The sequence below is a fragment of the Abramis brama genome (assembly GCF_963993115.1).
Source record: "Abramis brama genome assembly, chromosome: 3".
Lineage (NCBI taxonomy): Eukaryota > Metazoa > Chordata > Actinopteri > Cypriniformes > Leuciscidae > Abramis > Abramis brama.
This window is the reverse complement of record NC_139965.1, coordinates 24,626,724-24,651,024: the sequence shown is the minus strand read 5'-3', so window position 1 is coordinate 24,651,024 and position 24,301 is coordinate 24,626,724. Positions and strand designations below refer to the sequence as shown.

General features: G+C 39.7%; 1 protein-coding gene across 4 annotated transcripts in view; it reads right to left on the bottom strand.

The window, feature by feature from the left end:
• tln2a (talin 2a) overlaps nt 1-24,301 on the bottom strand; it is a 57,854-nt gene that overhangs the window by 13,434 nt on the left and 20,119 nt on the right. For all 4 annotated transcript variants that reach the window (XM_084108000.1, XM_084107999.1, XM_084108001.1 and 1 more), the window contains 43 exons: nt 23,609-23,751; nt 23,118-23,245; nt 22,773-22,836; nt 22,541-22,645; nt 19,972-20,127; nt 19,260-19,361; nt 18,965-19,041; nt 18,441-18,621; nt 18,100-18,213; nt 17,887-17,995; nt 17,507-17,715; nt 17,189-17,287; nt 16,940-17,107; nt 16,553-16,847; nt 16,172-16,338; nt 14,897-15,025; nt 14,642-14,755; nt 14,429-14,542; nt 14,161-14,295; nt 13,413-13,541; nt 13,185-13,287; nt 12,840-13,048; nt 12,521-12,640; nt 12,123-12,320; nt 11,896-12,035; nt 11,717-11,810; nt 11,540-11,629; nt 9,814-9,936; nt 9,566-9,709; nt 9,305-9,466; nt 9,058-9,198; nt 8,788-8,969; nt 8,563-8,695; nt 8,157-8,258; nt 7,887-8,057; nt 7,657-7,803; nt 5,500-5,601; nt 5,251-5,370; nt 5,022-5,168; nt 4,718-4,887; nt 3,930-4,113; nt 3,681-3,806; nt 2,869-2,985 (listed from right to left, as the gene is read on the bottom strand). In XM_084108000.1, the coding sequence (XP_083964126.1) occupies nt 2,869-2,985; nt 3,681-3,806; nt 3,930-4,113; nt 4,718-4,887; nt 5,022-5,168; nt 5,251-5,370; nt 5,500-5,601; nt 7,657-7,803; nt 7,887-8,057; nt 8,157-8,258; nt 8,563-8,695; nt 8,788-8,969; nt 9,058-9,198; nt 9,305-9,466; nt 9,566-9,709; nt 9,814-9,936; nt 11,540-11,629; nt 11,717-11,810; nt 11,896-12,035; nt 12,123-12,320; nt 12,521-12,640; nt 12,840-13,048; nt 13,185-13,287; nt 13,413-13,541; nt 14,161-14,295; nt 14,429-14,542; nt 14,642-14,755; nt 14,897-15,025; nt 16,172-16,338; nt 16,553-16,847; nt 16,940-17,107; nt 17,189-17,287; nt 17,507-17,715; nt 17,887-17,995; nt 18,100-18,213; nt 18,441-18,621; nt 18,965-19,041; nt 19,260-19,361; nt 19,972-20,127; nt 22,541-22,645; nt 22,773-22,836; nt 23,118-23,245; nt 23,609-23,751 (5,963 nt within the window). The remainder of the gene's footprint in view (nt 1-2,868; nt 2,986-3,680; nt 3,807-3,929; nt 4,114-4,717; nt 4,888-5,021; nt 5,169-5,250; nt 5,371-5,499; nt 5,602-7,656; nt 7,804-7,886; nt 8,058-8,156; nt 8,259-8,562; nt 8,696-8,787; nt 8,970-9,057; nt 9,199-9,304; nt 9,467-9,565; nt 9,710-9,813; nt 9,937-11,539; nt 11,630-11,716; nt 11,811-11,895; nt 12,036-12,122; nt 12,321-12,520; nt 12,641-12,839; nt 13,049-13,184; nt 13,288-13,412; nt 13,542-14,160; nt 14,296-14,428; nt 14,543-14,641; nt 14,756-14,896; nt 15,026-16,171; nt 16,339-16,552; nt 16,848-16,939; nt 17,108-17,188; nt 17,288-17,506; nt 17,716-17,886; nt 17,996-18,099; nt 18,214-18,440; nt 18,622-18,964; nt 19,042-19,259; nt 19,362-19,971; nt 20,128-22,540; nt 22,646-22,772; nt 22,837-23,117; nt 23,246-23,608; nt 23,752-24,301) is intronic.

The following is a 24,301-nucleotide window of genomic DNA, read 5'->3' as shown; positions in this document are numbered from 1 at the left end:
GGCACCTTTAGCATAATTTTTCTCAAAAACTGCAAGGTTGTGTGTGGAGAACTTTTTCCCAAGGAATCTCTATATATTTCTGATGTTAAATATAAAAAAAGTAGGTAGTGCCCCACTTGGTGGAACAAAACCCTATTTCTAGGCCTCTTTTAGGCTACCGACAGCGGCCTAACACTAACCCGACCCCTAAACCTACCCATCTCTCTCTCTCTCTCTCTCACACACACACACACACACACACACACTAACCCGACCCCTAAACCTACCCATCTCTCTCTCTCACACACACACACTAACCCGACCCCTAAACCTACCCATCTCTCTCTCTCACTCACACACACACACACACTAACCCGACCCCTAAACCTACCCATCTCTCTCTCTCTCACACACACACACACACACTAACCCGACCCCTAAACCTACCCATCTCTCTCTCTCACACACACACACTAACCCGACCCCTAAACCTACCCATCTCTCTCTCACACACACACACTAACCCGACCCCTAAACCTACCCATCTCTCTCACACAAACACTAACCCGACCCCTAAACCTACCCATCTCTCTCTCTCTCTCTCTCTCTCTCACACACACACTAACCCGACCCCTAAACCTACCCATCTCTCTCTCTCTCTCTCTCACACACACACACACACTAACCCGACCCCTAAACCTACCCATCTCTCCATATCTCTCTCTCTCTCTCTCTCTCACACACACACACACACACACACACACTAACCCGACCCCTAAACCTACCCATCTCTCTCTCTCACACACACACACACACTAACCCGACCCCTAAACCTACCCATCTCTCTCTCTCTCACACACACACACACACACACACACACACACTAACCCGACCCCTAAACCTACCCATCTCTCTCTCTCACACACACACACACACTAACCCGACCCCTAAACCTACCCATCTCTCTCTCTCTCACACACACACACACACACACACACACACACACACACACACACACACACTAACCCGACCCCTAAACCTACCCATCTCTCTCTCTCTCACACACACACACACTAACCCGACCCCTAAACCTACCCATCTCTCTCTCTCTCACACACACACACACTAACCCGACCCCTAAACCTACCCATCACACACATACACACAAGTCAAGCGTTTTTTGTCTATAAAACGCCGATAGCAGGCCGGGTGAAACCCGTAGTTGTTGGGACATCAGAGACCGGTTTGTCCAGGAGGGCAACATGTTTATTAGCAATAGCTAACGTTAGCTCCGTAGTGTCCGACGTTTTGAGCCATTCCTACGCACATTGCTTGATTTTTCCCATCGGACGTCAGTAAAGGGCTGCGGACCTTTCCCACCATCTTTTCCGACATGAAGAATACACTTTACGGGTGTTAATCGAGTTGATCGCCGCTATCAGATGAAGATGCGCTGCTTACGTCCTCCTACATGTTTACATGTGCGTAGTGATATTGGCTTGATTTCGGCTGAATCGGCTCTGACCTACTTACATTTTCGATGCTGATTGGTTGAAAATCTAGCTCAACAGTTTTATATGTCTCAATACGCAGTCAACATAGTGCGCCAATAAATTACACTTTTCTCATTAACTGCAGGATAATGCGTGGAGAACTTTTTGCTTGGATACCTTTTATTAACGTTGAACATATTGAGCAAAAGAAAAAGTAGTGCCCCGTTTGTCGGAACGAAACTGAACGATACAGCTCACGTACAGCGGCCTAGTTCCACAGGGATCAGTTCTCGGCCCATTACTATTATTTACATTTGGTCTCTCTGACAAATTATTCGCCGCCTTGGTTTTCAATACCAATGTTATGCCGATGATATTCAGATATATACTGCTTGCCGACCGGACTCTTTTAACCAGACTACATCACTATCATCATGTATTAATGAATTAAAGACCTGGCTAAAATACAATTTTCTCAGTTTGAATCTGACTAAAACAGAAATCTTAATTACTGGTCCACCATCTCTAACAAAACATATAATTAATACACCCACACTTGACCTTGAAGCTACATCAATTATTCCATCTGCCACTGTAAAAACCTTGGGTATCACTCTGGACCCTTCACCGCTTATATTAGTCAACTCTGTAAAGCTGCATTTTTTCAACTCCGCCGAATTGCCAAACTCCGTCCCTATGTCAGCCCAAAAGACGCTGAATCGCTGGTACATGCGTTTATCACATCTCGCCTCGACTACTGTAATGTTCTTTTTTCTGGACTACCAGCACACTCTATCTCACGTTTACAATATATTCAATTGCAATGCGATTGTGCTATGAGGCTCCGCCTTCTTTGATTTGGAAATTTTCTCCAGTTAATTTCTTCTGTTCTGTCTGCCGATGTCAGACACGAGTGAGACAAGAACAAACTGGAGAGTTATTTTATAGTAGATATTGAAGTAATTCTAATTGAAAGCGATACTGACACTGTTTATTCATGTTTAATACTGCAAAGTTGCTTGTTTTAAAGCAATATATTGCAAAAAGTGGTAAATAAATAAAGGTGACATGACTTGACTGAAGTGCCGTATTGCAGAGCTTGTACAAACATATGCACATCACCATGATTAGATTCTTCCTTTACTGCTGTTTTCTCACCACTGTCATCTAAACGGCACTCTAAGAAGCATGGGTGGTGTTGGGGATGATTGCTAATGGTATTCAGCAGCAAAGGTATTTCAAACTTTTTTTACCCCTAAATTAAGAACAAAAAAGAACTTTGTCTATCAGGGCCTTAACTTTTAAAAAAACTTTATGGGCTGGAAAAATAAAAAGAAAAAAGGAACATAAAAAATAGACAGTTAGTACACCATGTTTTCTCCATTTGCGGTCTTACTGTGAGTTCCTGTTTAATGCACTCGATAGTGGATTCCAGAGCTCTGGTTCCTCTTGAAGCCTCGTCCTCCACTGCCTTCACCGTTTTTAGTAAGGATGTTACATTAGTTACCATAATCTGAACACAGAAGATGAGACACAAACACACACAAGTCACTTACATTTTAGATTCAAGAACATCACATTCTTTGTGAACATTAATTGCACTTTTACAGGAAAACATCTGATGTCAAAATTCACTATTGCAAAATAGTTCCTTTGAAAACCAGCTATTTATAGACTACAACTTTTAAATTAAATTAAAAAGATAAAAATAGCTATGTATACCCTAGAACTTTATACACTCGTTTAATTCTAATTAAAGGATCCAAGGTTAAATAGATTAAACCATGATTTCTTTGAAATCTAAAAATTATTGACTCCAAACTCATGCAGAACTATGCCATTAATAGAGCATGTAGTTCAATTTATGGCACAATAGTTGGACTAAGTGTGCAGTAGCGGATGGAGAAGAACACAGATTAATTTCCTCATTCATAATTAATCTGATTAATGGCACACACTGAAATGAGTTTCTCACCAGAACACTTCTACTGATATCTGAGTTAGGAGACATTTCCACCCCTGCGGCCAGATTTCTGAGGGACAACTGGGAGATTACAGTTTCAGAGACAAATTTATAACAGCTAATTGTCTAGCTGGACTGTTTCTAACTAAGTTCTGTGCTCTTGAGGTATGAAGGAAAATTCGCAAAAGGGAGAATAATATTTACGTTACGCAGAAACGAGGCCTGAGTGTTTTTCAAAGTCCTACCTTGGCTGCACTCTTGAGCTGGTACATTGAGGGGTCATCGGCAGCTTTTCCTGCTGCACACTTGGTGGCACTAATGAGCTCAGCCAAAGCTTTAGCAACATCCTTCACTGCGTTGATCAACACCACCTACGAGGAGATGAATGATAATAACACATGCACATTCCGGGAAGATGACTTACGACTGGCTGCTGCTAAATCTCTGTGTTGGACTTCTCTTCTGTCCTCATCACTTTCATCACTGGCTCTCACCTGTGTTTCTGGGTCATCTGGGCCTATGCTGGCTGCTCCCAATTTCACCACATCTGTAAGTTGTGTGATGGTCTTGGCAGAAGATTGAGCAGCCTGGGCCAGCTTCTCTTGACTTGATGCTGCACCTGAAACAAGGTTCTTAGTGTCCTCCACCAGTGCTTTAGCTGTCTTCAGAATATTCTCCCTAAAAACAAAAAGAGAGAGAGAGAAGTGATAAAAGTTTGAAAATAATGCTTATGTACATATGTGATTGTATGCTGCCGCCTTGCATTTTAATGACTGCATATGCTGCGTTCTTGATCGGTCAATTTTGGCGCTCTGGGGTCAAATATTTTTGACTGTTCTATCTCCTGTGTTGTTTAATGTTTATCCATCCATGGCAGTATCCCTCTAGTATTTCCTCTCACAGAATACAAAAAAATGTATATTAAAATAAATTCAATTCATAAAATAAAATTCAATATATTAAAGAAACCACACATTAAGGAATATGGGTAACAAACAGTTGATGGGCCCCATTGACTTCCATAGTATGGGAAAAAATAAAATAATAATGACCGATAGAGATGCACCGAAATTTTGTCCTTCTAAAAATTATAGCCGAAAAAGGGTCAAAATTCTATTGCAAAAAAAGTCTAATTTAAAGTATTAATATTCTGCTTTCAGATTTAATTTTTTGACCCAATGTGTCCAAAATGTTTGGTTTCGCCCAATAACTTTATATTTCAGAGCATCACTAATAGCTGTAGACTGTAAATTACCCGTTTTATTAAATATTTGTGTGATACCTGTGATCAGCGAAGGAGTCTGAATCGTTCTCAGCATTGAGTGTACCAGCAGAAGCAAACATGATGGTGGTGTCCAGGTCAGCGATGATGCCCGATACAGCACTGGCTGCAGTGATACAGGCTTGAGTGCCCTTATTACCGGCTTGCAATGCAGACAGCACCATAGACACCTACAAAAAACAAACACACATTAAAATCAATTCTACGATATGGAGAAACTGTAATTTCAACAGAGAACAACATAAATTCTTTGATAGATAGTTGTAAGTAATGCATCTGAATTTGCTCTGTGTTGTTCCGGCACCTTCTCAGTGACGGCTCGTACACACTCAATAAGTTCTCTCTTTGTGAACGAGTCAGATGGACTGATCTGCAGCGCTCCAGCCTTCTGAACGAGAACAATGCAGCCGTGCCCCAGTTCCTGCACACGAGTCTTTATCTGGAACCCGATCTAAAAATCACCAAAACAGGGGTCAGCGTGTGAGTGAGAGATACACAGAGAGTGACCGACCGTGCATCTGTATGTCAGTGACCTCCTCTGGTTCCGCAGTAGCAGCAGCTAGACGTCCTTGAACTGCAAGCTGACTGTAGTCTGCAGTGACCTGTGAGGCCAAACTGCCCAGATCCTCTGGAGCACTCACTGATTTAGTGATCTGAGGGAGAGAATAAAGCGATACAATGAAATTGGACACATAAGTCTATGCATAAATGTTTATGTTATACTGTGTTTTGTAGATATACAGCATAAAACACATTAAATGTAGAAAATTACGATTGCTCACCATCTCCTGCGCACTGACAGCAATAGCTTTGGAGTATCTCACCATGGTGGTCTGATATTCCACAAATGAACCTTCTGGTTCTGGTGGAGAACCTTCACCTAACTACAGGATCACAAGATCATTTAAACATTACATGGCTGTTTTAAATTATTTTAAACACTTAAGGCGAGACACTACAGGTGAATAGGGTAAAATTTTAAAATAATAGATATCACCATGAAACTTCCTCAGTTGATTACTTACACAAGTATATAAAAAAAATGTGTTACAAGTTTTAGAAATTTGTATGTTTAATTATGCAAATTAGGCATTATCTCATTACTTGTGCACGATTTTGCATATATTTTCGGTAGATAGATCTGAACATATGATAAAGCCAGGTGCAAAATTCTTTTTTCATTTTGTTTACACACAAGATGAAAATAAAAACTCAGAGGGATTTCAGGATATATGCTTTCATTACCTAGGGAATCAAAATATACTGTCCATAGCCATAAAAAATAGATTTTCGCCATATTTTTTTGATTAAAATGTCACATAAATCAGGCCAGGAATGATTTATTAACAAATCCCTCTGAAAATATCTTCAGAATACTGCTAAGTGTATAACTGGAAAGTTTGGTGTACACAGGTGCTATATAGGCTGAGATGTTTGTACTGGAGAATGACAAAAAACTCATTTTGAGAAAACGGCAGTTAAAGATTTAAATAGCTCTAAATGAGAAATCGTCGTTATCTTTAAATCCCCCTTTGGACATTCACGATTGGTTACTGATAGAAAGGAAATGGGTTACATAGCATTGTGCAGGAGACTCAAAGCTTTACAACGATACCGGTCATGACAGACTTCAGTAAACAGACGGAGCTCGGCGTGTCGCGTTGTAATGCTAACTTCCTGGTAAATTCGGGAAAAACTTACTGCCGCAAGTAAGCAAAATGTAATAAAATAAACATCTTCATGTATATTTTCAACATTTTCTTTATAGCAGCTTGAAAGAACACATATTGAAGGAGTAAACTAGCCCAAAATCTCAAAACTGACCACTGCATGAAAATCGATGTTTTTGCCTGCCGTGTCTCGCCTTAAAGGGCCTATTATGCCCCTTTTTACAAGATGTAAAATAAGTCTCTGATGTGTGTATATTAAGGTTTAGCTCAAAATACCCCACAGATCATTTTTTACAGCATGTTAAAATTAACTGATGAGTTTTATGAAGTTTATTGTACTTCGAACAAAAGATGAAGCGTCCGTTTTACTTCAGGAAATCACCATAAGAGCATAACACTATAAGAAGTGTGCATTAAAGTCTTATCCATAAACTCTCTCTCTCCCTTGCATTATCATCAACATACACAGCAAATTACACAAAAACACTTGTTACAACTAACAGTAAACAATATACAGACCTTTTCAGTGAGCGTTTAATAAACTGGTAAACTTTATATCCGTAAAACAACTCTGATAATAAACTCTGTAATAAAGTGCGCACTCTCCCTTTCATTACTACCGTGATCAGTAAAGTTAGGCCTATCACTCAGATCCATCCTCGAGTAACAACTTTTTAGCAAAGCCTGCTTTGTACTGATCCTCGTTCAAAAAGCAGTCTGGTTTAAAATGATTTGCGCAAACATAACGCATTTAGGTAGATCATAAAAACAAAAGTAATCCACTGCGTTTTCGGTGGTTTAGATGTCGGGAGTAAATGAAGACTGCTATGTTTATTCTTACATCCAACAACAAAACAACTCAGTCACTTAGGACACATTCTTGTCTACAGCTGCTCTAGCGTCAAAACAAGGGCAGACTGTCTCCAGCTCACACAGGGCAGGTCTATGCTAATACGGCAGTGTCCGTCAACAGTCGTGGGAGGGACCTGTGCAAAGTGACGTCACTTTGCCCAGAATCTGCAAACCGCTTGTTCTGAGACAGTGCTTATGATTTATGTGGATTTTTTATTTATTTTTAAAGCACTTGGTGGATTTTTATCTTTATAGGGTGGTTGTGTGTACACACTGCCAACACATTTATGCTCAAACACCATGTAAAAGTACATTTTGCACAATAGGTGCCCTTTAAAATATCAAATAGTTTTCATTTAAATGTAATTATAAAGTATATTAAGGCTGTTTATAATGCAAATGTATGTGGGCTGTTACCTTCCCCATAGCATCAGCAATCGAATCCACCATGCCACTGACCATGCCAACCTCACTAGCAGCTTCATTCAGGGTCAGCAAGAGGTCATCAACAGCTTCCCTCATCAGCTGTGCAGCTTCTGCTATGGCATCATGGGTATGAAACGCCTAAAGAAAAATGGGTTAATGAAACCATTCAAAGATTAAAAATGTACATAGAGGTATCACATATTTGAATGGATGGCATGTACCTTAGGGTTTCCACCACCCTCCTTGGCAGCATACAGCATTTGTAGAGCAGACTCGGTAAGAGTCTTGGTCTGATCCAGAAGATTCATCTGCTGCTGATGATCAAAGATTTTGGAGGCCATGCCCATCGAGGCTGAGACCAGCGGGGTGAAGTAACTGACCAACTGAGAGACCTGAAGAACAGAGAAAGGTTCATACTCATGGCATGCATTAGAGTTGAAAACTATATGAAAACAAATGTTAGACTGGAAAGGCTTCATAATTTTATTTACCTTATGTCCCAGCTGTGCTGCTTCTCCTTTAGCTGCTGTGGAAATCGGCTCAATCAGGTGACCCACCTCCTGAACAGATGATGTTAACTGCTCCTGCAAAGCCTGATACAATACAACATGTGTTAAGGACTCCTAGATAGAAAACTCACTTTTATTTCTTCTTTCAAGCCTTTAACATGGCCACACACACACACACACACACACACACACACACACACACATATATATATATATATGTGTGTGTGTGTGTGTGTGTGTGTGTGTTTAAAAATATATATAAAAAGAGACCACTAGTTGACCATCGCAACCCATCCCTAATTGATATACTGCTCAATAGAGTTGTGATAACAGCCATGAAGCTAGAAATAAACACTATTCTGAGTAGCTACTGTAGAAACACATTTACCTCAGATGAAACTTCATCTCTAGGAGGAAGATTCTGGCTGACAGCTGCAAGAGAGGCCTGCTCAATATCTCGGATGCATTTATTGATATTATCAATGGCTGAGTCACATTCCTTTTGGCCAGGGGCTTTATCCCTGTAATACCAAATCACATAAACACAAATTATTTTAATTTATTTCTATTGCATATCTCATACTAACAACAAACGTGAGTATATATGTGTTACCTGATAGCAGTGATGAGGCTCTTGATGGAGTCTGACACGGTACGTGAATGGCTTGCCAGTAATGACCACGTGGGTGGATCTTTAGGGTTCATAACTAATGACCGTGCTGTCTTCAAAAGGTGGGTGGAGCTGCCAAGCATAGAGTGTGCTGATTGGATGATTGGCTCCTGTGCAGCAGAACCCTAAATTGTGAGTATAAAAATATAAATATAATCAACAACAAGAATGACTCAACTGTGAATAACATTTCAATGAAGAAGAAACTCATACCTCTTTACTTATCTGTGCAGGTACACTAGCAAACTCCGGATTGGAAGCAAACGTAGTCAGATTGTCAACAGCTTCAATGAGTGGCGCTGTTGCAACTCGACATTTCTCACGGTTTTCCTCAGAGAAATCCCCATCTAATGCCTATGGTGGGAGAGAAGAGGGAAAATAAATGATGCTGGAAAGCAATCATTTGCTGTCATTGGAGTGGATAAAAGTTGGAATCATTTATAAAGAGGAGTGGTTTAACCTTGATTGTTTTGACCAGACTGGCTGTGCTGTTGGCCACTTCTTTGGCTGACTGCACAAAGTGTCTTTTAGCCACAGGGTTGGCAGTCTTAGATGAAGCCAGTCGACAAGCATTACACAGCGCTGAGGTGTGCTTGGCAACAATGGTGGCAGCTGAGAGCACCTGCAACACGCACATTTTAACATTTTGGCCTTAAAAGTGCAGATTAAGATGTTGCAGAAAGAAACACTACATGCCCAAGATCTGACAGAACGAAGCTACCTGTGAAGGACTACTGTCTGGGTCAACAAGATTTTGGCAAGCCATCTGGATTGCCTGATTAGCACGAGCGAACTGGATAGGATCCACTAAGCCTGGATGTCCAGCTTGGCTGTTGGGGTCAGACACACCCACTAAGTAAGAAGCCTAGAGACACACCAAAAAACAAGTATTAACGGCACATACACAAAGTAAAAGTGTTCAGAGGTGAAAATGTTTAATGGTTGAGAATGAAGCTGGTAGTTTCTTACCTGACCAGCTGCTTCGGTCAGTCCACACAGAGCTTTAGAGGCTCCACCAACACAGTCTCCAAACGCTGGAACATCTCCCGTCTTACAGTTATGTGAGATACCGGCCATAGACTCACCGAGTATCTAACAGAAAGACGTGGTTTACAGATCAGTCATCATTTAGTGATGTGCATTAACAGTTACCAATATCAACAGGCTATATGAATGCTTGCAGGAATTTTGCCCATTTAGGGCCAGATTTACTAACAGCTTGCGCCAGTGAAAACCCTCTTTTGGCGTTAAAAAACTACCGCCAGGATTTACTAAAGACACACACACAGTGAAAAATTAGAATTTTGAATACGCATTTGAAAGAGTTTCCCTTTTAGACACAAAATGTACTTCAATTAATCATGCAAGGTGATTTACTAAGGTTTGCGTTAGTCAATTTACTGGTATTTGCACCATTATTTACCGCCCATATTTACGTTGATCATTACTGAATGATCCGGCTGCATCCGTGTTCTTTAATTTGCACGATGTCAGTAGATCATCTGAGCTTTTTTGGAGTTGCACTCACCTCAGAGATGCACGGATCAGCTCTAACATCGCCCAAATCCGCTTTTTAAAAACAAATTATCCACCTTACACACACCCGCACCTATGATTTTCTCTGATTTAGATATCTGCAGGGGTTGGCAACCTATATGCCACATGGAGGGGTAATTACTGGCACGTGAGCAAAAGCAAGATATTTATGTATGCATGTATTTAATTCAGATAAAGTATATCGCACCTGCATACAGATCTACATTTTGAGGTAATAATTCATCGTAGTAAACCAGCTTGTTTTATTAAGGAACTACAAATATGTATAAATTGTGAGATTTAAATTATGCAAGTCTCTTAAATTATGCAGCTCTGAAAGCACTAGCGCTGTGCATCACATGCACACAAGAGTTACTGACTGACAGCTTACAGCTAATTCCGCTTTTTTAGCGCTTAGCTTTGAGAAAAAGCAAAGCTAATGGTATAGATATCAAGTAGGCTATATAAAGTCCCATTAAACATTCCACACAAATCACAATGACGGTGATGCATGTTCAATGCTGGTCGCTTCATGTGTTTCGAGTAGCTCAGTATCTCTTCAGGCAGACTTAAAATGTTCAGCGTTGCATCCTGAAGCTCAACACACAGTTGTCTTCATTAAAAAAAGCAAGACTAAATTATATTACAAGTGCTGATGCCGCTCTCTCCCCCATTGTGGTCTTTGATCTTGAAATTAGCTGATGATAAATAAAATGAAGCCCATTCTGTTGCTTTTGGTGACGTGAACGTGGTGAGCATGAATTTGACCCAATTAAAACTAATTTTATGGAAAATTGCTTCCATCATTATGTTGGAAAACACTCTTATCAGAATAATTTCTCTTAAACTTGTGTTTATTTTGAGTTAAAGCTGTCAAGTTATTAAGCAATGTCTCATGTAGGTTCCTTTGTGTTTGATATAATAACCACTGAGAGGTGCTCTAGACATGTTTTCCCTGAAGAGATATATTGTATATGTTGTTCTTGAAAACAAAAGTAAAAACGATGCACGTTCGTTGCATTTTACCGTGAAATGTCTTTAACGATTTATCTCTCATCCAGCCGCAATTTTTGGAATGTTATTTTCTATAAGTTGACCCACCCAATCCCAAACTGCAATTCGTGCATCACTACCTCCAATATAATCATGCTGCGGTTACCTTAGAGTTCTCCATGACACTTTCAATGCAGTCAAAGTAGGAGAGATCATTGACTGGCTCATTCAGGTTATCCAGCAGTCCCCTAACAGACTGTAACCCACAAAAAGAGACAATATCCCATTTTTTTTCAATAGTAAGACAAATTACTTAGTACGGTGCATTGTTTATATATAATACCTCAAGCTCTCTTAGAGCATTGTCACATTCCCTCTGTCCTGGGGCATTCTGAGTACACAGGGTAATCAGCTGATTGATGCTGTCGGTCACCGTTCTGAATAAACATGCAGGGGAGTGAGGTTAAAAATAGAAACAAGAGCATATATAATACACAAATGAATAAACATGGCGTGAAGCACCTGGCAGCAGCAGCGAGCAGGTTCTTTGCATTTCCTGCTCCAGGGTCCACGGATAAAGACTTGGCAGCCAACAGCAGCTTACTGGAGGCCATTGAGATGTTCTTCAAATTCCCAATCACCTGTATCTGATCATCCTTACCCTAAAAACAACCAAGATTTACTTCTTATTTTAGGAAAAGGAAGACCTATCCACCTTCTCACGTTCTGTCCTGCTCCACACATCGTACCTGTGTATGGCCAGCCATCTCAATGCCAGCATCCAGAAACTCATCAAAGTCCTCACTGAACTTCCCAGAAGCATCTGCAAGCTTGACAGTGGTCCCTCTAGAGGCATGGACCACATCACCTGCGGACTGGTTCAGATCGGCTGCGGTCTGGTTCAGATCACTCTGAGCCTCCTGGAAGGTCTTACTGCAAGGAGGGAGCTGCAATAAATAAATAAATAAATAAATAAATAAATAAAGGTCACAAAACACTCCAGAGACACATTAGGGCCATGTGCATTTAATAACTGCATGCACTATGTTGAGGGCAGAAAGAGTATATTAAGGAATAGCTCTAGCAATCTTCAAGCTACAATATTTTTTGGTGGAAATAAAAAAGGATTTTCTTGTTTGTTGCTCACCGTCTCTACAAGTAGTTTTTTGCTGGCTTCACCAATGCTTTTCAGAGCCATATCAACATCTTTTTGTCCAGGTAGACAGTTCACACATGCGTTCAGTGAGTGAGACACAGCCTTTGCTACCTAGTACACAAAACATAGACATACACAACAATAAAGTCAGTAAAATACTTTTGTGTTACATTTTTATGTTTGTGGTCAGTAAGATTATTTTTTTGGAAAGAAAATGAACACTTATTTAGCAAGAATGGATATCTGATAAATTATTAAATGCCTTCTTTTTGTATTATTCATATTACATTTACATCTCTTCCTCCCTTACCTGTGCTAGCCTCTGTTGTATTTCTGCATCACCAGGAGCAACCAGCGCCTCCTTGGCTTCAGAAATCAATTTAGCCGACCCTTCCATAACCTCACAAGCAGAATCCAACATGGCTATGGCTCCAGCAGGGTCTGATGTGGTGGCAGCAACACCCCTCGCAGCCTGTGCTAATGTCTTGAGAGCCTGGGCAGTTTCGCTAGCAGCAACACCTGCGAACACATACAATTCATGTGTTTGGGAGTATGTGTGTGTGTGGTTAGGATTAGTTGCGTAAAACAACAGAGCTCTAAGGTAAGTCTCCATTTAGCCAAATAAATGTGTTTCCTATGCTAGTGAGTGTATTACCTGTGTAATGCTCATTTCCCTGTGCTGCACAGGTAAGCAGTTGGGCCATTGATGAACCAACGCCCTTAGATGTACCACCCAGATCCTGAGTACACTTTTCCAACTAAAACAAACAAATTGCATCCCAAAATGGATGCATAATTCACACAATCAAATCAATAAGTCTGTGCTGAGAAGATAGTGTTCAGAGGTAGTGTAAAAGAATCACAGTATCACTGATCAACTCACTGATTCTCCAGGTAATGGTTTCAGCTGTCCTTCAGAAGTTGCCAGTTTGGCATCCTGGAGTTCATTCTTAAGCGTCTGCACCGCTATAAGGGCAGAGTCTATCTCCATGGGGCCGCACGCTTCATGAGCCTAGATATCACATGACAGGATTACATTAATGGATAGCTCATAGCATCATTTACTCACCATGATGTCATTCCAAACACTAATTTCTTTCTTCTGCAGAACTAAAAAGGAGATTTTTTAAGAATTTTGGTACCGAAACTGTTCGGTTACCAACATTCTTCAAAATATATTTTTTTATGTTCCACAGAAGTCAGTCAGTCATTAAGGTTTGGAACAAGAATTTTCATTTGCATATCCCTTTAGTACTTAAAATATGTGGATCTTATGGTGAGTTCCTTTTGTACTTGGAAGTCAGAAATTCCAAGCTCCCAGTATAAATTTTTAACTGGAATTGCCCCTCAAGTTAGGGTTCCAATTTGGAAGCTCAGAGGAACCACAAACAACCCTGACTTCAGAATCCAATATGGCTGCTCACTCAGTGCATCAACAGAAGTGAAACAACAGTAATATATTGTTTATTAGCACTTCTGCTTGTCTCAAACTCAGTGGTGCACACGTGTATTGGAACGCGGTAACAACTAGGGTGTGACGTCATTTCCAGAGCCGACATCCGACTTTCAAGGTAAACAGAACGCGCCATCTTACTCATTAAATACATGTGTGGAGAAGACAGATTAAGTACCGTCTGTGCAGCAGTGCGGAGTTCAGCCAGGCTGGTGGCCAGGTTCTTTGCACACTGCCCAAGCTGCATGGCTGCCGCCTGATCCGAAACAGTTGGCACAGACGACTTCGCTGAAGAAACCATCTTACTTCCAGGCTGGAAAGCAAAGACATGGAATAAGACATTTTAGTATTGAAGGAGAAGCTTTTTAAAAGAGCACTTTTAAAGTAGAGTGATGTTATCTGATGAGTGAAAGGTGATTAGTATCAGTGAAAGGGTAGATGGTTACCTGAAGGAAGTTCTGGCTGGCAATGATGAGGGCAAGCTGGGCACTACCATCCTCTGGCTGACCCTGACTGCCCCTCACTCCCTGCACCAGCTGGGGAATATGGTCAGCTACAGCCTAACACACGTTGACATATAGAGAATACAGTGGTATAAACATTAGGAATACTTTCATTAATAACACTTTAGATATTCACAAACTAATACTTCTACAAACCCTGCAGCTCTGAACAAGTTGTTGGTGGGCAGCAGTATTCTTGTTAGAGGCTGCTGCATTCTGGGATGCCGCTATAGTTTGAGTGGCAGCGGCAGCAGCTTGTTTAGCAGCATTCTGGAAAGACAGAAAACAGACACATTAGTTCAGGGATTCATTCAAACGGTTGGATTTACGTCAAACACTCCCTTGCGTAGATCACATATAATCCTATCTAAATTGAATGACTTTTCTCAATCATAACCATCAGTCACTGACCTCCAGTCTTGTTATGAGTTTTTTCTTGATGGCGTTCTGTGCAGCCGCGTTAGTGGCCACACGCAGCCCCTCCGCAGCCTCCCGCAGCTTCTGCTGCTGGTCTTCATTCTCAGGGTATGCAGCAGCTCCCTTAACACACACACACACACACAGACGTGTAACAAGTCTATTGGATATATATTAGGTCACCGATTTATTAACCAGAGAGATGATAAACCGAAGATGCAAAAAATAACTAATAGGGAAATGCTATATCAGTGCAGAAAATATGTCCAAATTATTAAATACTTAAGAATTCGTATGATTTTTCTTGATAGCTATGATTAATGTATTTCCTTAATTGGTATAAAACAGTGGTTCTCAAACAGGGGGCCACAGCAAACTTCCAAGGGGGCCGCAGGATGCCTTACAAGTATTTCAGTTAATAAATTATTAATATGCTACTTCTCAAAAGTTTGTGGTCAGTAAGAATTTTTTTTATGTTTTTTTTTTATAAGTCTATTATGGTCACCAAGGCTACATTTATTTGATGAAAATACAGAAACACTAATATAGTGAAATATTACTTCAATTTAAAATCACAGTTTTTTAAATAATATTTTAAAATGTAATTTATTCCTTTGATGGCAAAGCTGAATTTTCAGCATCATTACTGCAGTCTTCAGTGTCACATGATCCTTCAGAAATAATTATAATATGCTGATTTTCTGCTTAAGAATTATTTCAGGATTCTTTGATAAAGAGTTAAAAAAAGAACAGCATTTGTTTGTTTTTTTATTAATTTTGATGTAACAAATGTAAAATGTCTTTACTGTAACTTGATCAATTCAATGCATCCTTGCTGAAAATAAGTATTAATTTCTTTCAAAAAGAAGAAAAAAATCTTACTGACTCAAAACTTTTGAACAGTAGTGTACAGCAAACTAATTAAATTAAATTTGAACTTAAATTAAAGTGTAAAAAAACTAAAAATCAAGATGTAAAATAAAAACATTTATTTATATTGTCCCTCAATAACTATTGTTTTTATTGAAAAACATACAGTTCTTAAAACATCTGGAGTGAAAAATTTATTGAGATTAATTTATAATATTTCTTTCAATACCACCTATTTCAATAAAAAAGGGTTAAAGCAAGCAGCTGTCTCAATTACAGCAGAAATACGTTCTTCGAGCGGAAAAGGTTACGAACCACTGGCATAGGAGATTAGAAAAATATATTTTACTTAAATGTAGTCATACGTTTCTAATGCGAGCCAAGGTTTGCTAAACCCACCTTAGCAGCCTCAACCATTCGAGCGGTGGCATCCGCAAGCAGTTTGGCAGCTGCAAGAAGCTTCTTGGAGTTGTTCACATCCACTTCCACCTCAGCATCTGATCTCATGGCGTTCACCAGGTCAGATGTCGCCTGGGCAAGAACCCGTGCCTGTCGGACCATCTCACCTACAGAACAGATTGGTAAATCTTTACTATTATACAGCCTAGAACAACTAAGCAAATAAAATATACAAGGTAGGCTACTGTTCAAAAGTGGGGAGTCAGTAAGTTTTTTTTAAGGATCATGTGACACTGAAGACTGGAGTAATGGCTGCTGAAAATTCAGCTTTGCCAACCCCCAAACTTTTGAACGGTGGTGTATATGGTGTATTTATTTTACCAGCATCACCCATGGAGCAGAAAATATTCTCTGTAACCGTCATGATGGTGTCCGTGGCCTGGTCGTAGCGTCCGATGGGCTCCCCACGAGTGGCGTAGTTCCTCACATGCGTGAGTAGGTCACTAAGAGCCTGTGTGACGATACCAGCTGCTGCGCTGACGGCCTTGAGAAGCTCTCCATCACTGGTAGCTGACAGGCAGGCCTTCACGCAACCTTCTACTGAACGATCCACCAGCTTCCCTGCTTCAATCAGCTGCTCTTGACACACAGGGGAGCTGATAGTGGGGCTCACAACCTGATACACAAACACATGAACAAAAAACAGTTATCCACAGTTTTATTTCTTTTAATCAGTCTGGATTAGAAGCACATGTAGGTGAACTCCACCTTGGCACAGGCCACTAGTTGAGAAGTGGAGAGGGCACACTGGGTCGCAGCTGCAATAACCCTGTTCTGCAGGACGCTGTCTTCAGAAAACTGTGCCACGTTCTTGGCCTTCAGAACCATCATGGCTGCTGCATTAGCCACAGCTTTAGCTAGGTTCATCAGAACATCCTGAAACACACGCACACATACAGGGTGATCAACACTCAAAAACACAAATGTACATCATGATTTCATAAGACATCTGTGTACCTGGAAGCGCTCGTCCGTCTCATTCTCTCCAATCTGTCTAAGCAGATCTCCACTGGCTTGACCGATGCTGCCGGCTGCAGTCAGAACCGTCTGTCGTGGCTGCATGAGAAAACACATGCACACACTATTAAACAGTTGAATTGGTCAAATGTATCAAAATGACATTATTCTTGTACGTGTATCTCAAGACGAAACCATACAGAAATGGCATACATCTGCATAAAATGTTCGGAAAAACAAAAACTGTACAGAAAATGTACAGCACAATCCATCAAAATGACAGATAGTGATTATCTGCAGGACATCCTTTGCTCGCACCTCTCCTGATGCAGGCTCCACAGCTTTGAGCAGGTCAGATACAGCTCCAGTGAGGGTCCTGGCAGCCCTCATGAGGTCATGCCCACTGCCCACCTCATCCTCCATCAAAGCTGCCAGCAGCTTCACACCTTTGGACATCTCCGTCAGATTAGAGGAGATGGTGGTAATCGCACAGCCTACCGCTGTATAATCAGTGTCCGTCGGATCACCTGGGAAATGGAACAGGAAGCTGCAGATGTATATTCAAAATGTAAAGGAGTAAGGCTTTTCATTTTGAAGGGACTGTCAAGTTTTTCATTTGTATTTACAGTACAGCTGTATAATAAGTGTTGTGAAACATCTTACTAATTTAATCAGATTTAATACAGTCAAGGTTTTACCAGCAGTAAGATTAACCACAGAGGCAGTTCCAGCTGCAATGGCGTCCACCTGAGAGTGAATATCATGCTTGGACTCATCCACCTTGTTCTGAATCCACATTTTAGAAGCCTGAAGTAAAGAAAAATTCATTCACTACATTTAAACACACAAATAAAATATTGGTAATAGGTACAGGAGAGTACATGTGAAGTGTCACGTATGCATTTTCTCACCATATCATCTCCAAGTGGTGGCAGCTCTTCCACCTCCTCCAGGTCCTCCTGTGCCTGTTGCACCGCTTGCATACTGGTGCTAATGGTTCCCACGAGAGCCTGTTGGGCTGCGCTCTGATCGCCACATTAAGGATGGCAATAATTACACATTCATCCACTAATATATCTATATATCTAACTATGACAGCTGTTAATTGATGATCAACCAATATGTGTTATGAAGGGACTGATGCTGATATCTAGACAGCAAGGTGGCCTATAGCCAATAATGGACAATTAATGAACTTTGCTGAATTAACCAAGTGTTCTATGAACGTGAGCATTTGTATATGTAGACTCACCAGTGGTGGCATATGCCCAAGATGCATCTGTCCAGTAGTGATCTGTTGTTGTGGAGAGGGCATGGTACCCATGTTTAGCTCTTCTGGGCCGACAGAACCCGACCTCAAGATCCCAGGCAATGCCACTGAGCCATGCTCTACCCGTCCGGCACGGTTAAACTGCTGCTGCAATATAGTAGATCTGTGAAAGATAAAGAGAAAAAAAAAGATAAATGAAATGACACAGAAAGGTACAAAAGTACATTTTTCATTTTGTATTAGTACTACAGGGGTTATTCAAGAAGAGGAGACTCCGCCGGCACTCTTTAAAAACAGGCTGAATATATTACTGTGTGTGGAACAGGTAACCTCAGCTCAATCTAGATAAAAAGAAACTGAGATAAGGTTTTTCCACTGTGATTTTCCTGTTATGCTGCACTGGTCTGATTACAAAAGTATTTCCAAAGACAACTGGCAGAAAATTACAAAACCTTGAAAGGAAATATGGTTCTTATCACTGCTGACTCAAAATGTGTACTTCTTACTTTTTCGGATTAACCGATTCCTCCAACATGGTGGCCTCCTCATCTCCCTCTAAACCAAAACGGTCCTTGCTTTGTTTCTGTAGGGCCAAACATTCAAAAATAAACACATTTACACACAAAACTCAGGTTTAATCTGGTATTTACTGTAACATTGTGTATACTGTAATCTGAACACTGTTAATCTGCGATACAAAAACCCTTCATAATCCAGGAGATTATCTATCAGGAAAAGAACAGGACAACTGATCGTTGACTATTTCATGAAGGAAAGGCAGATAAAGGAGTTAATACAGGCCTTCTTGAGAATGATATCGATGTAGCCAGCTATAAGTTGTGATATCTGCTCCCCCTCTGTGGTCTGAACAGAGTAGTAGCTCTCCTGATACTCCCCGAAATCCTTCATATGGAGAAAAACACAGGTTGTCAGATTTTAATGAGAATGAGAATAAATAATGGGTATAAAGTGTGTGTGCGCGTGTGTGTTCAAAACTTTGGGGTCAGTATTTTTTTAATGGAATTAATACTTTTAATCAGCAAGACAATGTTAAATTGATCAAAAGTTACAGAAAAGACATTTATAATGTTATAAAAGTATTATATTTTACATAAATGCTGTTCTTTAGAACTTAAATAAATCAATAAAAGAATCCTGGAAACAAATCGTAACATGGTTTCCACAAAAATATTAAGCAGCACAACTGTTTTTAACTGTGATAAGAAGAAGAAATGGTTTTTGAGCACCATATTAGAATGATTTCAGAAGGATCATGTGACACTGAAGACTGGAGTAATGATGCTAAAAATTCAGCTTTGCCATCACAGGAATAAATTACATTTCAATTATTTTGAAATAGACGTTTTAAGTTACAATAATATTTCACCATCAAATAAATGCAGCCTATGTGAGCATAATAGACTTCAAAAACAAAAACAGTTGTGAATATAAGAAAAAGGCCCTTCCAGTAGCCCTTGAGCCATCTGGAAGTCAATGTCTGTTATATAAGTACCAGTGTAAAGCTCTTAGGTGAGGCGGCCCATCTCTTCACTGTAGTAAGTGGCCACTCTTGAACCACGTCTTTGGTTTTCTCATCCACTCGCATCACGGATTCTTTGGTTATACCCAGCAGCCTTGGGACCAGCTTATTTTTACTTTTCATTTTTTCCTAAGAAACAAAAATCAACAAAATAAAATTTACTATGTTCACTATGTGACTATGTTCACAAGTTCACTATGTTCAGAACAATGCAAATGATCTACCAAAATCCTGCTGGTGTATTTAACAGTTGACAAAAAAATGTAACGGTTATTCCACATAACACTCTTCCAGTATCCTCTCAGATTCTATAAAGCTTACCGTTTTTCTTTTGTTTCTGTACAGAGCTGTTAGCAGATGGATGAGCTGAGCTCTGCTTGCCTGTCTGAGTTTCCGAGTTGTGCCAATATTTCTCACTTTAGCTTTATTGCAAAGATGCATTTACCACTAAAGGCCAAAAAATAAATAAATAGCCAAACTGCAAACAGTTTCAGTTTATGAATACAGACAATGATTATATTGGTCATAAGAGATAAATAAAAGCCAGAACAAAACTAAAATCAGTAACTTGAGATCTTCATTTCAGGCAACCAGCACATCTGCTCCACCTTAACTTTACAACTCAAGCTGAGCTGAATTGTAATCAGTCCATGAGTCATACAGACCACCACCGGCCAGGAATGGGGGGTGGAAGAGATGGAAGAATTCTGGAGGTGGAATTCCTCTCTTATGAGAACAATTAATTGGCAACATGTAGGCTACATCGAAGAAAATATCGGGACTTGGGAATGAAAGAACACTGACATTGTGACTCAGGACTGCTGATCTCAAAAACAACTTTACAATATGTGAGCTGATTCAGAAATCTGATTGGAAGCAAACGCAAAATAGATGGTATGCACGTGACCGTCGGCCGGAGTGAATGCGGTTACGTCCACTAAGTGGCAAAAAGACTGAGCGGCAGCATTTGTTTTCAGCGTGAATGCTGTGAAAAACACACAAAACAAATCTAAAACGGGAAAGAGCTTTGCGATTGCCTGTACAACTAGATTTGACAAGAAATCTGACGTTTTTAAATAAACACTGACAACAACAAAAAAACTAGTTTTAAGTTTTAAGCCTGGACGATATGATCATATTTATTACACGGCTCTGTGGAATACTTGATTCTGATTGGTCAATCACGCCATCCAGCGGTAAGTTTTTCCCAGATAATAACCGCTGAAAACAGATAACTCAGGCTCATCCGGGTTACTGAAGTCAACAGCGTTATACGCTTGCTAGGAACGATTTTTCTTTGTGGAAGATTTGCATTTGGTGAGCTAATAAAATATTAAAACTCAGTTGAATCAATATTTGGTGTATAGTTATTTAATTATGCCATCCCGTATCATGGACTTGCTCGCTCTTGTTTCATACAAACGCAGCTGCTGCCATTTTGTGACTATTGTTTTGTACACTGTTGGATTATAAGATACAAACAGCTACAATTTTAAAACGGTTTAATCTGAAATCAATATCTCTTATCTCCATAATTATTTATGTGGCGAAATGCTGTGCAATAAGTGGTATGACTGTATACCGTATCTCTTAAATGTCCGTCTAACTTAGTTTAAACTTGCCGCGCCAGCAACTGCTCTCTCCGTGGAAGCTTTGCGCTTAAAGACTTAAAGATCAATATTTCGTGTCTGTAATTATTTACTGATGTGCAAGTAGCCGTGTAATAAGCAGGATAATGTACATCCAGCCGGTTGTTCTCTCAAAATAAACCCCCGACAGGTTGATGAGGGCCCCGACGCGAAGCTCTTAATTTTGAGAGAACAACCGGCTGGATGTACATTATCCCTTATAACACTGATATAAGTGATCACCCGGATTTAGACTTGCCTATATTGTTTGTATTTATATAAAGCGTTCACAGGAAAATTTGCTTTATGGCGTTGAAATCAGGCAATGTCAGGAAACACAATTCCTGGCTGCATTTAATATCCATGGATCAAGGGTCTTTGGTAAGTTTTAAGGAACACTATAATCGAGTCCAACCTTTTGCTTAAACTGATAATCGTTTGTTTTACTCGCGTTTTCGCAGTTTCCCCTATTAAATTCAGTCACGCAGTAGGCTTTTTTGCCACTCAGTCCGGCTAAGGGGGGCGTGTTCTGGCGGGAAAGTGACATCAATGCATACCCTCTATGCAATAGGTACATGTCCATATGGGTGGCCCTGGCCAAGAAATTTGATTGCCCATCACAGGTGTGACCTACTATTCTAATCAGCTCGGGGGTGGGACCTTCAATAACCTTCTTGCACACGGGAATTTAAAGCAGTCAATGTTTGGTTTTACATGCACAACACATACAAACGCACAACACATACAAACGCACAACACATACAAACGCACAACACAACACCAATTATAAATAAGATTTAAGCTATTATTATTATTTTTATCGTCATCATCATCATCATCTGGGAAGTCTGGACATTCCACTATAATAAACAGTTTATATAACCAAGTACAACACAAACACGCATGCATTTTACCTTCACCAAGAAGAAAGACACTCCATATGTTCTGAGTGATCTCGCAAGCTTCACATATTTCACTTTGGCTTCAATCTCTGTCATTTCTCCACAAGCCTTATGTTCCTGTTAAATTCACGAAGCGTTTATTCACCTAATTTAATTCATTTATCTCATTCATCTCTGCTTACAAATAGTGAAATTCAAGATAAACAGACAAGTGTATAACCAAGTGCAGGATAAACTGGCCCACCTGAAAGATCTTCTTCTCTGCTCCTCTCTGTTTGATGTATTCCTTAGGCAGAAACTCCTTCAAGCTGACGAAATGAAATTCACATTCAAAGTGAGAAGATAAGCAACAATACATTAAACTGAAACTGGCATTACAGTTATACGATACGCATACAATATTTAAATGCATCTAAGCACATTTCATTCTTGTTTGTTAAGCTCATTACCTGAATGGACCATATGGTCATTACAATATCTAGATTTTACACGTCATTTCATGGCTTTTAATAATGCAGCACCCTTGATTATGAAGCAGAGGGGCAGTAAACACTGTACTATAACTGAAAGTACTGGGATTTGGTCTTACTCCAGAAATCCAGACTTGTGTTTATGTTCTATATGAGGCCCGAACTGGATCTGTGTTTGAATTCCACCAAATTCACAAGCCTTGTCAAATGACACGGGATGAGAACCATTCAGGATGTCGTCACGCGCCTGGGGAAACACATGCAGGATGACACATTTGTTATCAAAGCCTTTAGAAATCAAACAGCAGAAATTATCAAGATCAGAAACCGAGTCCCTGACAGAAGGAGAACTTATAAAAAGGTAATAGGGACTGCACTACTTTACAGACTGATACAATGTGTATAACAGCATGTAGTGGCTCAGAGGCTTTTAGGGTCATATGTCGATAAGAGATTTACAGCATTTCAATATGGATACATTATATTGAACGGACAAGTAGAGAACCATGGAATCAGATCATTTAGGTCAACATGAGGCTGTTGGATACCGATCATGGCTTTCACCTCATATCATTATAAAATACAATAAGAGAGAAGAAGCGTGTCTAACCTGTACATAGAGCAGATTGAGCTGCACAGGATCTCGCGAGTCCACGTTTTGATCGGAGTAGAAGAACTTTCGTCTCAACAGTAGCGTTTCACTCTCCTCGACTCCCTGTTCTCTAAACGTACGCCCATGATCCAACCAATTCACTGTGAGAGAAACAATAATAAACTATTTATATATTTTTTCATATATCAAACTGTTTTTACAGAGTTATTAACAGAAGATACACTACAGTTCAAAGGTTTGGGGTCATGCTCACCAAGGCTGCATTTTTGGGATCAAAAATAAAGACAAATAAATAATATTGTGAAGTATTATTACAATTTAAGATCACTCTTTTTTAATTTAATATATTTTAAAATGTAATTTATTCCTGTGATGACAAAGCTAGATATTCAATTAACCATTACTCCAGTCTTCACAGTCATGATCCTTCAGAAATCATTCTAATATGCTGATTGGGTGCTCAAGAAACATTTCTGATTATCATCAATGTGGAAAATAGTTGCGCTGCTTAATATTTTTGTCAATTTTAAGTATCCTTGCTGAATAAAAGTATTAATTTATATTTATATATATATATATATATATATATATATATATATATATATATATATATATATATATATATATATATATATATATATATATATATATATATATATATATATATATATATATATATATATCTTAGAA